A 16465-nucleotide genomic window follows, 5' to 3' on the forward strand; every position below is an offset into this window, starting at 1 on the left:
TCAAACTCCACTGGGGGACACGTGTGTGCGTGGCAGGGATCACTCAAGGTAAATCCACGGCGCTGCACGTGAAATAATGATGCAGCATACTAGCCGTGTCACACGAGACAGGATGACAATGCTGTTTGTGGTTGGGGGGGGGGGCATGCACCCAATTTTAGGTGAGCCCATCAGCAGTCACAGTGGGGCTTCCATGTGAATGAAATATGTTGTAATGCAACACAATGCAGAATGCAGCGATACACAGCAACAAGGTTTGGGGGGGGGGCGGGGGGGGGTTATTTCCATCGTGGTGTTTGATTGGTTTAAAATTCCCCATGCAATCACAAATACTTGAATGGTTTTCCATAATCAAGCCCTCTATGGAGATATGTTTCATGGCCGGCTGCCCTCCCATCTCAGATTCTCAGAATGCAGGTGTAATTAAAGCTTGGAGGATGCACTAATAGCAGCACAAACATTTAACTGTGAAAATGTAAGCATTAACAAAAGCGTTCAGCAGACTTCGGCCCTGAATTAATTTCCAGGATTTGTCAGGGAGCATAGGAATGTGGCTGCCACTTAAGAGCATTAGTACTTTTTTTATTTGTCAGTAGGTTATTAGAAAATCTTTGATCAACGTTATGTTAATTATAGTTTAAATTAGGAAAAGTTTACAGTATTAAAATGATCAAAAATGCAAAACATTCACACATTGCTTTCTTTAATCATCAGTCCACATTTTGAAAATTGCAGCTTTTCATATATCGAGGCCAATAGTTTCGGTGGTTATTTGAAACCTAATATTAAACATTTGCTTCAGTCTTCAAAGAATTTCCTTTTCTTTATTTAGAATTTCAGTTTCAACATGTGCGTTGACATAAAGGGATAAAGCAAGTTATTTCTAGACTGCCTTAGAGGGGTATGGACGATACTACGAGTGGTTAATGAAGTAAACACAGCCTGCAACAGTGAGCTCAGTCATTTGGAAAGCACATGCTGGTAAATAAATTCATTACTCTTTGTACACCACCGTTCACTGAATTAACCTCAATTTTATGGGAGGAGGGCTGAACAAACGGAATTGATTTACATCCAAAAAAACACAACGTTCAACAGGGGAGCAAAGGAAATAATTAAGTCAGTGTGCTTCTAAGCACAACAAAACATCTCGAGTGAAAACGAGCAAGGAGACGTTTTCATCTAAGAGATGGTGATTACGATTGTCATTATCAAATAGCTCAACCACTGTTCATCAAGAAACACGTTACAATGTGCATGCGTGTAATCATGATGTTTGTTTTTATCTGAAAGTAAAAAAAATCAAAGCGGAAATTATCGAAGAGGTTGCATTCCCCCTTAGCGGAATGTGATGTCGCATGCTCTCATGTAGCATCCATTGCTTTAGCTGGGCACTCAATGAAGCTACAACTTCGTTTCCTTGACCACTGGGGAAGGGAGCCAACTCGGTTCATGAACTGAGCTGTCAAGCTCAGCCCGGTTTCCCCCACGTCACCACCACCGAGCCAACCCAGCACCAAACAAGTGGACTCGGTCATTTGTCTTGTAAGCTTGCAAACTTTGATCTCACTGTTAACTCATTTGGCGACGATGCGTTGGCAGCGGCGCACAAGCGCAAATGAAATTTAGAAAAAACTCAACACATTCGTCAATAACACTGTTGGCCTTGAAAGGAAAAATATGTAACAGGTGACATTTCGTGAAACGACGCTTCAACGTAGCACGTAAAACGTTTGCGTGCTATGAAGAGCGGCACCAAAAGCATCAATCACAGTAGCACCCACAAACGTCGCCTATTATATCGGATTTCCATTGTAAGGCCAATGTAACAATGCTACCGACTTTGGTTTGCGCTTTGCGCCGACGGAGAGACGCGCCACCCACCCAGCATTTGTTTCCGAAGCTCTCTCGTGCGTCCGCCGTCGAGTGAAGAAGGGACGCTCCCTCCCTCGGCTCCCGCAGCACAGCCCCACTCGATCAGCAACTGACGCCGGCACACGGGAGACCACGGAGCAACAACGCGGGTTGGTGATTGTGGTGCGTTTTTACGGCGAGGAATTACATTTACGGAAATGATTTACTGCGTTTACGCACGCCGAGATAAATTAATTTGTCGCACTGCCATAAGGCGAGTAACAAGCGACTTAAAGTATATGTAAAATATATGATTGGTGTAAGACTCATAAATAAATCATGTGAGGACAAAGAAAAACGGATGCCACTGGACAAGGCCAATTTATAAAAATGCGGTTCATGCCAACTGTCTTTAACAATGTCCTGTTTCTCTTTGTCATATATTCATTCAATGCACACTGGCATATTTCCGTCAGTGTATTTCAACAATCTCACACTTTGGCAGAATTTTTCTATAAAAGGTGCTACGCCTGATGAGAATGAGAACAATACAAGAGTTTATGATTTAATCAACACTGCCGCTTTGATTGTCACTATCTTTAGGATGAGTATTAAGATTATATTTCTTTATTGAACTATTTTTTCCAGAATGATTCATATTATTACGATAACTGGATTTGTATTTTTATATGTACTCGTTCACACAATTACATTGCAATTTTCTGTCATCCGATGAAGTGCACTGACATTTTATGTGCAGTGCAATGTGAGATTAACGTTATGTTATACGTATCACAAAATAATAGCATTTCTTTTACATGTGTTATTAGTACTGCCACTCATTTTGTTACAATAGGCTTGAAGATTTCTTAGTGTGAAGTGGAAAACTAAAATTATTGTGCTATGCATGTTTTACTGGATACATATTTGACATTGCAATATTTTCCACGAGCAAAGCACTTTTAACTATCAATAAACAGCAATTGTAATTCTAGATTTGAAGCTTTCGTGACTGCAAGGAATCATCTTCTTAGGTTTTTTTTTTTCGGTAAAGTCACGTAGAAAGTAAAATAAAATAAAAACAAATAAAAACAGCAATTGTAATGCCACATAAAGCAGAGTAACTTTACACCAAAGCTTACTTACAGAAAACCACATTTAACACTTTATTCCGAGCGCTAAAACGATGCGCCTGTTTAATTTCTCAATATGAACATGTTAAAACAAACCGCATGATGTTTGGAAACCTGATCATCGATTTTAACTTTGCATGCATCACCTCGCTTTGATGAAACAAGTCGTGGCACCGGACAGAGCATTTGACGAGCGGTTTGACAATTAAACATGACGAGCTGTAACCTGTGCGAGGGTGCGGTGGGAGGCATCCACCGCCAGGGAGAAGGCCGTGCTCTGGGTCTTGTTCCGTGCATCGACGTCCGCCCCATTTTGCAGGAGGCACTCGGCAATTTCCTGCGCGCACCCACGGCAGGGTCTCACTTTGACCTTCGCCCGCACGCAATCCGTTAAGAGCGTAATCGCCGTCTGCGGCGAGTATAAACGTCTGCAGGTCGTGTGGAAGCGAACGCGTGTTTTACCCCGCGTGCCATCTTGAACGTGTCCACGCATTTCTAAGTTATGAAAGAGGGTGCCGCGTATGTACACGTGCGTGAAATAGAGCGAGTGTAGAGGGTGACAGTTATTGGAGGGGGGGGGGGGGGACGTGTAGAGTAAAATAGACTGTGCCCTACATTTTGGATCCATTGTCGATAAAGCGAGTTCCACTTTGTGGGATCATAATTTGTGTTTGTCCTATAGATGGACTGGCTCCCACCATGGGAATGTGGAATATCCAACAGTGGTCCAGGGACATAAATTAAAGTATGTTAGTTTAAATAGGGAGATGCTTCGATTATTATTTTTAATTAAGGTAAAGGGCGGGTTGCAAGCCACTGACAATGTGAAAGATGTTCCCATCTGGGGCATGATACATTTCGGTAAATTTAAGGCAACTGTTGCCAGCAATCATCACTTGAAATGCATTTACTATGGGCAACTATAGCAACTTGTAATAGGCAATGGCATAAAGTGACGATGTTCTGTCTAACCAATGAAAACAGAGTTTATCGATACGCATGCTTAAATAACCAAGGATTGGTCTACAGAGTGCACAACCTCGAGTCCACGATGTGACCTCTGTCTATAATCTGATTGGAAGCTGCCACCCGAGTTGCCCACCAGGGGAAGCCGTGATGCGATTTGCCCAGGATTGGGTACCAACATGTTTTACAATAGAGATCAGTGCGGTAACCATTGCCAGTGTTGATTGCCAGCGATTGCTCCCAAGTAATATTCAGAATGATCATACAGAGAAACGTGACATTTACAGGATGATGTTAAAATTATATATATGCTCAAGAGCTTTGAGAGATCCAGAGTGAATTTCAGAGACATTTCCGGAAAAGGAGTAACAGGGGACAGTTGTTCACCACATTCGCACTTTGGCATGTCCTTCAGTCTCCATGTGTGCGTAAGGCATTAGCAGTGGTTCTTAAAGTCTTCAGTATAGTGGCCTCCCAATCAAGACCACTGCTGCTTGCGTCTCCCCCACCCACCCTCCAGACCCAAAACATCCAACTGAGGTTTCTAGAATTGTATTACAGAGCATGTTCTAGTCAATGCGGGGTTAGAATATAATTGTTTTATGTTGAGTATCAATGTGGTTTGTCGCCACAATGCGGCGCTGATGTTCCCAGCAGACGTTACAAATTTCTCCTGCACGGTATCCATTTCCGCAGTCTGGGCCCTCCCTGAAGGCATGCAACTTGCTGACCCGCACATATTCGACATCTGTAAAAAACAAAGAGCTTCATAGCTCATCGGATTCCTCCAGTCTAATTAAAAGATTCTGATCTTACAAACCCACGGGTTGAGAACCGCTGCCTCGGTGCATCAAGAGCTCTAGGTTGAGAAGGTCTGGGTGGGGAGAAAAAGCCCGCTCGCCCACCCCCCCGCCCGCCCACCCCCCTTCTCACGACATGTCCTCGGCGGGCGGCGACGTGCAGCGGGGCGTCCCCGCTGGATGGGTCACGAGCGTCCAGCAGCGCCGGGCGGGCGACTCGAAGGAACGCGGCGGCGCCGCGGGCGGCACGCGGCGCGGGCTCCTGCACGGCGCGCAGCAGCGCTCTCCGCCACGCGTCCACGTCGCTCGCAAACACCTCGTACAGGAACCTTGTGCAAGTGGGGGGCAGGGAGGGAAGAACATCGCAGCGTGAACTCGTGTAAAGGCTGGGGCATAGAAACACGAAGGGGGGGGGGGGGTGATATAGTCATTGCTAAACAATCTTTAAATAAATGTCAGTCGCTAAACAGCGACGATTTGGTCTGCTTTAATCTGTCGTACATTCTGCTCGAGCTCTCAAAAATTTGCCCAACTTCCATGTAAATCCGCCAGTTGTGTTAAATATTGTTGCAGCGTTTTTTTAACGTGACTATTAGAATCCAGAAGGGAGGCTAAAATCTTAAATAGGAGGGCCTCAGCTCCCTCCACCCCCTCCCGGGCTACAGAGCTGACGCCGGCATACGCTATCATTTAGAGTGTTGCGCTCAACTTCACCGCACGACGGCTCGTTCAGATTCCTTCGCTCAAACCGGGGAGAAGAATTTCGTTTTTTGTGTGCGACTTTTATTGTGCTGCAAGCTTTCACATTTTAGGATGTTTGGACCGTGTCAAGTGCACAGCACAGAAAGTAGCCTTGCAAGTTATATCACAGGCCCTCTAAATTCCAAGTTACAGCAGATGGTGCACTCTGGTAATCCGTGTAATTCTCCGTGAAAATTACCATTTGCCAGTGAGAATCTAACTGCCAAAATAGACAAGCCACAAAAAGCATACGACAGTGAAATTTCGATTGAAAGCTTTCATGACTGCAGGGATTCATCTTCTTGGTTCTTTCGGTAAAGTCACGTAGAAGGGAAATAATACAATAATTCAGACGCTGCCTTTCCGACAGCCCTGTTCTTCCCCTGAGGACGGCTGCTTGCGTTATGGCCGAAACGTCGTGAGAATTGTATTTTATTATGCTTTATTATTTTATTATTTCCCTTCTACGTGACTTTACCGAAAGAACCAAGAACATATGCCAGTGGTTGAAGCAGACATTCATAACCGGGGGGATCTTTAGGCAGAGGAGGTGTCAAGATTGAGGAGTGCAGAAAGATGGTGCAGCCCCCTGGATAACCAAACGTTCACCATCAAGCGTCCGTGTACAAGGTTAAGTCACACGTATGGCATACGCTGCGGGGAGACTAGCTCCCCCATGATCCCCCTGGCTTTATGTGCTGCCAAATCATCAATGTACTTCAAACACGGCGTGTTGTTTAGTTACACCAATCCAGTGCGTACAATCGAGAAGTCGGTGGCGATACGTACGAGTGCAGGCAATTAGTGAGATTTGTGCATTTCTTGTAAAAAAAGATGTTGTTCATAAATCAACTGTCGCTTCCAATCCCCTCCTGACGTTCAGCTGCCGGCCATAACGTAAAGTACTGGTGAGTAAAAAAAATATTAAAAATTTACTGCGCTCAACAGTGAAATTAAATCGGTGTTTTGGCAGCTATGGCTTTTTAGGTCTCATTCTGGTAATTAATCTGTCACTCTGAATCAACAGTCATGTTAAAAATGTAAATGTACGTGGCTGTGTTAGCTTAGCGGCATACTGGGTAACGAAAGTACAAATTTAGATCTGGATATTACACGTAGGTTTCATAAAACACCGAGTAATATTGTCCCAGATAAAGATGTGGATAATCTTTGAGACCTTACTTCCAGGCTGTGGTCTTGTTCAGACGAAATGTGTTCGGTTACAACGTGAGAGTCCTTACTGGACCATTGCAAGCAATGAGTTGGGATGAACCTTAACGTAACAAAATATATAAAGTAATTAAGTAATCAATTAATTTATTGATTGATTGCTCAATTAATAACTCAATACATTATTTAATTGGTTGACTGCTTAGTTACTTAATTTAATATGTGATTATTGTATTAATTAATTCAGTAACCTGCCAAAACAAGCCTTCCAGTAACACAATAATACCTCAGCACTGAGCTTTGCTTCGGTTGACTCTCAATGTAATATTCCTATTGGTTTGTCGAACCGGAATGTTTCAGCCAGATTTGAAGGTGGATGCCTGAAATCCGGTGACTTGGATGGGTCTTGGTGAATGACACTGGGCTGGAGCCAGTGTACTCAAGAAACTGACCTACAAGGTAATGTGGTTCCTATACAAAAACCATAGCAAGTAGGTTAATGAAAATACAATACATTTGTGCATTATCTCCTTGTATTATATTGCATTGCTCATGACAGTTGAGCTTCCTCTCATAAGTAGAAGTGTTGAAAGTCAAATAGGCAAAACATCACAAGAAGAACGCTTCGAAAAAAATAATCGTAATCCTACTCAAGGTAGGCTTCGACACCCACAACTAAAAGAGGGTCACGTGCCCTGTGCTTACTTCCTCCAGGTCAATTTAGACAGAATCAATTCTTGCACACCTTGGTCTCAGTCCATCTCTTTCAATCATCGCTTCATCTGCTTAAATTACAAGGCCATGAAACACAGCAACAATCACGTTTTAAATTCATATGAATAAAGTGTTTAGCTTATGTTTGTGATTCGCTTTCAAGCAACAACTATCAGTGGGAATCCAAATGTAGCAGGTTTATTATCCCTCTCCAATACTGATGCTCGATGAAGCAGCTGCCATCACATTACTGTACCTTGCATGTCTCAAATAGCAGCACGCACTTAAATACTCACTGCCAAGCATGCAAATCATGAAGGCCACCAAGGAAGAAAGATTGAATGAATCCATGGGAATGGAGTGATCGATAGGGGACAGATGTACCGATCCATGGTGGGTATGCACCATGAGCTCACTCCCACGATCCGTCAATAAAAACTCCCAGGGGGCCACCCTACTTTATGTTATTTTACCATTTTTAATGCATGCGCATTTCACAGAAATCTTTGCTGTGCAAGCCCCATCTGGATAAACCTCACTGCAAGGACAAATGATGTGGCTGATGGATCCAGTGTTCAATTTTGCTCAATGACAAAAAAAAGCCAATGTATTTTTACAGAAAATAAAATAAACTACAACTTAACCAAACGTTTTTATTTTACCACTGAGCTATATAGCTATTTCTCAGAAGCGGCCTGGCCACAAATGATAAGGAAAACCCAGAAAACCCGGAGAAAAATCCACGCAACCATGGAGATAACATGCAAACTCCAAATATCCAAGTGTCAGGATCTAACCCATGACCTCCTGCATACCAGGTGAGGTAGTTAACGTCTCGCCACCATGGCACAGTGATAACACTTGCACCTCACAGCAAGGATCTGGGTCACATTCCCAACTGGAGCACCTTTCTGTGTGGAGTTTACACGTTCTCCCCTTGTTCTGCAAGGGTTTCTTCCAGGTGCTCCAGCTTCCTCTCACAGCTAACATACATCTCACGAGTGTTGGCCGAACATCTGAAATTAGGACCCTCCCGAAAGAGAGCCTTTGTGGCTTTCCTGGTTAAATAATTAAATATTATTTTTTCGATTTAAAGCTTTCGTGACTGCAGAGATTCATATTTCGGTAAAGTCACGTAGAATGAAAATAATAAAATAATAAAAATAAAACAATAAAATCATTCTGAGAATTCAGAGAATTATTTAATTACGTTTTATTTTATATTATTCTGAGAATTCTGAGAATTATTTTATTATGTTTTATTTTTATTATTTTATTATTTCCATTCTACGTGACTTTACCGAGAGAACCAAGAAGATAAATATTATTATTTATAATTCAGGGCTCACCTCACTGAATAAGTATACTAATAATAATAAAAACAAGAAATCTATTGAAGTAGGACATCTCGCTCCTCAATCATTCGACCCAATGGCTTGGAGAAGATGACCGGATGTACCCAAACTTACTTTGTGTTGGCACCGAGACGCTTGCTCTTCGAGGTGTTCTCAAAGTAAATCTGGAACGAGACACAATTTAACGAGACCATAACTTTGAGCACGTGAAATGCGTTAAGGTAAAGGTGCTGCATTGCAATTCCTCGCTCATGCTCATGCTGGCGGAAGCACCATCCAAAAGAAAAAGCTCCAGTGAGCACCGGTAGAGGGTATTTGGCCTACTCTTCCACACTGCTCAGACATCTTGTAAAAGGTGGGAGCACACACACTTGACCCCACCACACACACGACCTACCGTAGCTATGTATGGTGCGAAAGAAGTTCAACATACATAAATACCGGTCGACTAACTATTTGTGTATCCATTATACTCGTTGGGTGGACAGAGGCGAGGGAGGAATTAAGAAATGTGCCCATTGTTACAAACGCCATGCCAGGAGGTGAGGAATTGAGTTCAATCAAACTCAAATTAACTCCGAGATTTCATTTAAAGAGCCCTTTTCCATGGTATTGACATGTGAGCACAGCTATCGTATGCAGGCGGTGCTACTGCACCGGGGCGCAATTGGCTGGAAGGGCCCAGGTACCGGGGTACGAAGAGGGAGGTGGATAGGGGTATTCGTAGCAGGGCCCATTCCAATCATGCTATGCCACCGAGGCCCATCTATTAACAAAGCAAAGTATTGACTGTTTTATTCCTACAGTGCCCCTTTGAATCGTCATTCTCACAGAGTAGTACATAATTTTAAAGTGCTCTGGCCAGCTTTGGTAAAGCGTCGTTAACCATGCATAGGATATTAAAGTAGTGTGAAGTAATATCATTTGCCTTGAATATGAATCATGAAAATGGAATATTTTGGCCAAAAAACCCTCTTTCAGTGATTACAATTTAGGGCTGTGATTTGATTCAAGGATGGATATTTTCTGTAATATAATGGTGAATTGTAGCACTTCTTTTTTACTGAAGGGGTCACGTAACCAATTACATATAACATACGCCAATAAATAAAAACATTGATTCTTACACATACAAATTGATGCACATATTGTGCGCTTAAGATTGATGAATCCATCCATTCCACCCCTAATAAGTACAAAGAGTCCATGAATAGATACTTACGTATCAAATCAGGTGTAATGTATCGGAGCCATTGATAATGCGGATACAGTTTAACACGTAGGCTTTCGCGACCAATATTATTCATAATCAACGTTTTTGGGTTTAGATCGCGTTATATATATATAAATGTGTCGTAACCCTCCACCACCCGACACGGCCAATCAGTAAAAAAGTGTCACGTTGACAAAAGACAAATAGTTCACTGCTTTAGCCCACCGGTGTGTTGAAGCGTGAAACTACAACATTTACAATTTTTGAGTACGACGTTTCACTGGTAATTGGGCTAAAGCGTTGAACTATTTGTCTTTTGTCAACGTGACACTTTTTTACTGATTGGCCATGTCGGGTGGTGGAGGGTTACGACACATTTATAAATAACGCGATCTAAACCCAAAAAGTTGATTATGAATGCGGATACATACTACAATACATTAAATAACAACTCAGATTTTTAAGTCGCAGGGTAAATGGCACGACCTCAGCACCAGCCACGCACTTTCCACAATTCCTGAACCTTCCAATAACACGGAGGCACATCGGACCTTCCTGAGAACCAACCAAATGGAGAGGAAAACAAATTAAACTCATTTTACTCTACAGGAGTCTGTGATCAATAATAGGTGTTGACGCATCTGTGTGGAGCTGACCGAGCACCGCCCTTGTTTTGCCAATGGTTCTATCCGCGGGAACCTTCCCACGACTCGCCGAAGCAGAACGGCCCGCTGGTGAGATTGCTACGGAGGGATGGGCTCCTGCTGTTTGGCCCCCCTGCTTCTTAATCGCCCACCCTCACCGCCAACAATAACCATCCTGGCTTCTGAATTGGCGGGCCCTGACTGGGACGCCCATATTTATACATTTTAATGATCGCTCACTGCACTCCCGTTTTGTTCGATTCACGTAAAAATAAATACGGTAAATAAATAATACAACCGCCATGGGGTTATTTTTTTTAGGCCATCATGTCTCTCGGCCAAAATAACTTCAGGGTATCACAGTAATTTTGGTGAAATTCATGCAAGGTGGAGAACCAAAAAATAGCCTCTCGTTTCCTTCAAAGCATTCATATTCAATATACAGGTCCTATTTGTGGTTTGTTGTTTTATGTACAATGTTTGAGGTCAGATATTGGACTATTGCTGCCAACCTACAATGACCAGCGTGGTGAAGTATGGTCAAATAACCCCCATGAGCGATGCAGTGTGGGGAGGCCTACGATTTATATTACTATTATTTATTTGAGTAAAATAATTTACGAACCGTAAGCACAGTTGCAATGTCGCACACAAAGCATAGTTTTGATGGGGCAATCACACTGCAACCAGCAGTGAATAAATATTGACATTTTTCAGTGTGCACCCAAATAATTGGTTTCAGCCTACAAAAAAATATTAATGTTGTAAGTACAACCATCAAGAATAGAAAAAAAAATGCCAACTGCTGCTTTTGCGTTAAAGCAGAGCTTCATACAAGTTGACAGCCACCAACATATTTTCCTGCTTTGCCCAGATAATTCCTGCCGGAAATGTCTTCTCCACTTTGCACAACAACTCAAGAATGCAGTTTAGAAATTACGTCCGATCGAAAAGGCTGTATATACCTACGAGGGACTGTCGCCGTGAATTACATACATTTTCGGCTGACAGCGGCCGCTGTGCGGTATCAAAATGGAACACCTGTGCATTTGTCATGCTGGGGCAAAGAGGGATTCGTAATAATAGTTGTAAAACTCCAGTTTGAAATAGTCGTGTGTGAATTGAATCGGTCTGGCCCTTCACGTGAATGCACTGACAAGAGCACGGGCAGAGAGGCGAGCGTTTGAGTTCGAGGCACGGTGGTGTGCCAGCAGCTTCGGACGCTCACAGCCAGTCTGATAATTCTTTCATTGATACCAACAACTATCTAAGGACGTTCAAGAAGCTAAAAAACGTCGAACATTGAACATTAAATGTTTAAGCCGCACGTTTGCAAGCGCACACAATGCCATTTTCGTGTGCTAAGCATTAAAGTTTCATGACAAGAATAAAAAAAAACATTAATCAGCGTTTGCCATGCAGACAGTGGAATACAATAAGTTTTCGATTTTAATTTCGCCGGTTAATCCGCCTGCCAAGGCTGACACGGCGCCCCCTTGCAGTCACAAAGCGGCAACGACCGCGAGCGTGAACCCAATGGGGTCATTTTTCACGCGCGTTAATAGCCAGCTGCCATGTCACTTGGGACCCCGTGGGTGAGAAAAGCGACTGGCTGGTCTTTCATCAAGCTGACAACGCTACATTGGGCCATACAGGATCAGCCGGTAGGCCGCTCACGCGCGGCAACTTAGCGGCGGAGTGACGTCACTAATCGCTGCTGCCATCGTGTGACTGGTGCCGCTGCGCAGAACTTTGCTTGGGGCAGGCGACGGCTGTGAAATCAAAGTGCCTCTTCACACGGCAACACTCTGGGGATCACGGGGCGCGCGACAGCATCGGCGTTTTGCAATATCTCACTTGCAGGTACCAACGTTGTATTGGAGCACTTGACTTAGTGTGTGGATGTCATATATACGCTGAAAGAGAAATTGGAGAGCGCGGTAGTCAGCGTGCCCGCGCTACGAACCTGGCGACCCGAGTTCAATTCCCGCTCACGGCCAAAATCAGTGACAGTTAGCTTCAACGGTCCTGGGCCTCCCCAAGGTGAACTCAGCCTAAAATGAGTACCTGGTGCGGTGTGTATACATTGCCACTAGGGAGCCAAAGGCGACTGGGCATGGTGTTGGCCACCCACCCCCTCGTGTACCGTGGCAGCCTTCATAGGTGCTCGCTAAACGCACCAGCCCCAAAATTGTGTTAAGGCTATACGGGGGATCTTAATATTTTATATACACTCGATGCATAGGCATCATCACATAACTGCTGCCCATCAAACCCATTGAACAGTGGCACCAAAACAATCCATCAGCCAGCGCTAGTGAATGGCTACAGAACGTTGAGATCAATTTATAACATTTGTTGCTTTTCCAAAAACCTGCTACTTTATCCCTGCAAGACACCATACGAGAAAAGGAAGAGGCATCATCTACAAAGCAGCTCAGTGATCTCACTTGATAAAGCACTGGGCTTCAGCTTAAATGTGTGTCCCCACATGATTCCCAAGCCAACGATACTCACATCGTACCGTGGGTGGTGTGCAGGGTTCAGGTCCACTGCTCCAAAAAGCGGCAGCTTCAGCATCTTCCTAATCAACACTGACAGTGAGAGGACAGCAAGCGGGACAGTGGCGGCGAGAAGCTGAGCTCTCTCTTCAACTCGCGCTATAAGCACAACAAAAATCCGCTGACGGGGCCTCATGACCAGCGGCAGCTCACAGGGCTTCAAATCATGACGACAGTTACAGAAGGCAGTAATCTCCACTTCAATTCTTTTGGAATTTCGGATGACTTAATTTATATCGGAGTGTGATCTTCTGGGTTGAGCATTCCTTCTCTCAAGCTGTCACCACACACCCTTCAACTTCTGAAGAGGCCCTTGATAGTGCACAGAGAGAAGATATTCACAACACGCACCCTAACCTGGAAGGCCACACTTGTATTACAAGTGGCTGGGAAAACCTAATTGCTGAATTGACATAATTCATAATTGGAATAGCTCAATTGCTAATGGGAATGCAAAGTGTAATTATATATTAGCTCAAAGCACCGACCAGATCAGCTCTCCTGGGAACCTCTATGAGCTTGTATGTGCTGGTCTGGTAAAGAGAGCTCTGATGTATGAATGTATGTTGAACTTCTTTTGCACCATACATAGCCAACCGTTCTAGATTTGAAGCTTTCGTGACTGCAAGGATTCATACTCTTAGTTTTTTCGGTAAAGTCACGTAGGTAAAAAATGAAATTAAAATTAATAAAAATAAAATAATAAAAAATCACGACGTTTCGGAGGCAACACAAGTCTCCGTCATCAGGTGGGACCGTCACAGCTAGATTTGCTGTATCAAGGTCTTGCTGTATCAAGGTCTTGATACAGCAGATCTAGCTGTGACGGTCCCACCTGATGACGGAGACTTGTGTTGTCTCCGAAACGTCGTGATTTTTTATTATTTTATTTCTATTATTACTTTTATAAATTTTCATTTAAATTTTTTACCTACGTGACTTTACCGAAAAAACTAAGAGTATAGCCAACTGTGCTAATCGGAGGTGCGGGATAGTGAAACCACGACTGTAGGGTTGCCATCTGTCCAAGTTTGACCCGGATAATTCGGGAATTGGCATCGAGATTCGGGTGGCAGGAATGGATTCGTACCGATATGTGGTTGGATTATTTATTTACTTTATTCACGTATACTGCACAGTTTTGATAGGCCTCGGATAACTAAGATATGTGTCCCGGTTTGGTCTGTGAAAACGGTTGCAAACATACATACATACACAACTGTCACATTTAATGTCTTCAATATAAACCTCCTGCGTGTGTTGCCCGAGGACTGGAGAACTTGACGCTGGGAAAAACCCGAGGACGACTTTGTTACTGCTGTCTCAAATTGGAGTGTCGAGCCAGCGCTCCTCACCAAGGTGTCCCACAACCGACGTGAATGTGGCCCGAGTCCCAGCCAGAGCGCATTTGCACCGATCAAAGGCGTGACCTGTACCGCTCTGAGATGCTTTTTCTGGTTGTAACCACGCGTTGTTCGGAGAATGAACGCTTCACTCCACGTGCTATATATGAAGGGCGGCAAGGCTCCACGAAGCGTCGAGAGATAGCGAGAGGCTCGTTCATGAAAGCCGATGCGGTAAGGCTGACTTGAATGGTTCACAATCGCACTAACTATTCGTTAACTACAAAGCGTTACATTCGGGTATTGGCAACCTTTGCTTCAAATGAGGATCCCTGACATTTGAATTACCAGCCCAAAATGGAAGTGTGCGTTGTTCATTTCTTAATGGGCTTTGAAATACATTTAAATGTAGATTAGATGTAAGGAATAATAATCGGCATCCAACACATAGTACCTGTTTAAATAAATAAAAGTATCTAAAATTAATATCGTTCCACTAACTATGAACGCTGAATGATACTGCAAGTTGGCCTTTGTGCATTTTATAGATTTTTTTTATGTACTCACACGTGCATCATATTTACTTTTATTCAAAAAGTTGTGGCTCCTCAAAACATGTAGAGACTTTCAATCGGCATTTCGTTATGATCTCCGCAATATGCGTCATGTTATCCCGCTCAAACAGATGCTTTCATCCCACGCTGCTGTGATGAGATTTCACCACGCTCTGCATACGGTTTGTACTGTAGGCGTTATTGCGAGCCAAGCACGAGATGTGGAATTTTAATTTCCTGTCCGCACGGGGATCAATAGTGTTAATATAAGAGCAGCGGCTCTCACGCTAAGTGTGGAGGCGCGGGGCTGCTCACAAATCACTCGCCGCTGGCCCAAGCAGACATTACAGTCCTAATCTAAAGTCTCGGATGCACGCAGGCTGCACGAACACTCACAAGCACCATCAGGTCCACAAGCAACTACGTCTGGAAGGGGCACCAGTGACGCTTAGTGCAAAGGCGGCTCCATGAGGCAGTCCCCATGCGAATGCACAAAGGTGGAATTCTTATGTACCGAGTCAGTTGCCGCTTCTCAATAAGCGTTGGCTTACGCAGGACACACACTTCGTGTCATCTTTTCACATCCTCGATGGAATGAAATCCAAAGCTTATTATTTCTTGCCAACCACACTGAGCACTTGCCGACATGTACGCGCGGAACAAATTCACGTGTATCGATGTGTTACTATGTTTGTACAGGCTTTTGGGAAATCTACAGCATTGTGACCGATCTTGTCAAATCTCGAAAACTAAAAGCGGGGGATGAGCCAAAAGAGTTCTTGGATGGGTGACGAACATGCATAACAGGTCACCCAAAAACCTTTATTATGAATAATATTGGTCGCGAAAGCCTACTTGTTAAACTCAGGTATTATGGGCTCCATGGCTAGATGTGGGCAGCAGAGTGCAGTGCAGAAGAACCCACTGGTGTACTCTACGTGTTCTGGAACATCTGTGCTGCACTCCTATCACCAACCCACACTCACTAGCATGAAGATGTGTGGACAAATGACCCCCATGACCCGCACGGCATGGGGAGGCCCTCATCCGGCAGTGGACTGACGTAGAGCTGTACACGTACGACCACTTTGAGATGCGGATATTAAGAATGACTTTAACACTTGTGGGTGACTCCTAGGTTCTTTCCACGAATAAATGTGCTTAATAGAATGGATTTGTCATTACTTCTGGGTGACTCCTTTTATCGCTATATATATAAAAATGCTAATCATTGCACAAATCCATCCGCGTATAACAGGCACTGCCGCAAATCAATTGAGGCATGGGATAACAGACGCAACGGATATAATGTACACGTGCACACGGTGTTTGTACGTCGGTTACAACAATCCACATCGTGATAATTGTTTTTTTACCCTTCCATCTGGCAACAAAAACTGACACCTTTTTTACAAGG

General features: G+C 43.8%; 1 protein-coding gene across 1 annotated transcript in view; it reads right to left on the reverse strand.

Moving 5' to 3' along the window:
• Nucleotides 1-16465, reverse strand: part of LOC144720238 (uncharacterized) — a 99563-nt gene that overhangs the window by 61563 nt on the left and 21535 nt on the right. The window contains exons 13-17 of the mRNA XM_078596796.1: nt 13108-13184; nt 8848-8897; nt 4887-5082; nt 3214-3324; nt 1885-1984 (exon numbers count right to left, since the gene is read on the reverse strand). Of these exons, the coding sequence (XP_078452922.1) occupies nt 1885-1984; nt 3214-3324; nt 4887-5082; nt 8848-8897; nt 13108-13184 (534 nt within the window). The remainder of the gene's footprint in view (nt 1-1884; nt 1985-3213; nt 3325-4886; nt 5083-8847; nt 8898-13107; nt 13185-16465) is intronic.

This window comes from Lampetra planeri, chromosome 8 (assembly GCF_965212315.1).
Source record: "Lampetra planeri chromosome 8, kcLamPlan1.2.h2, whole genome shotgun sequence".
NCBI lineage: Eukaryota > Metazoa > Chordata > Hyperoartia > Petromyzontiformes > Petromyzontidae > Lampetra > Lampetra planeri.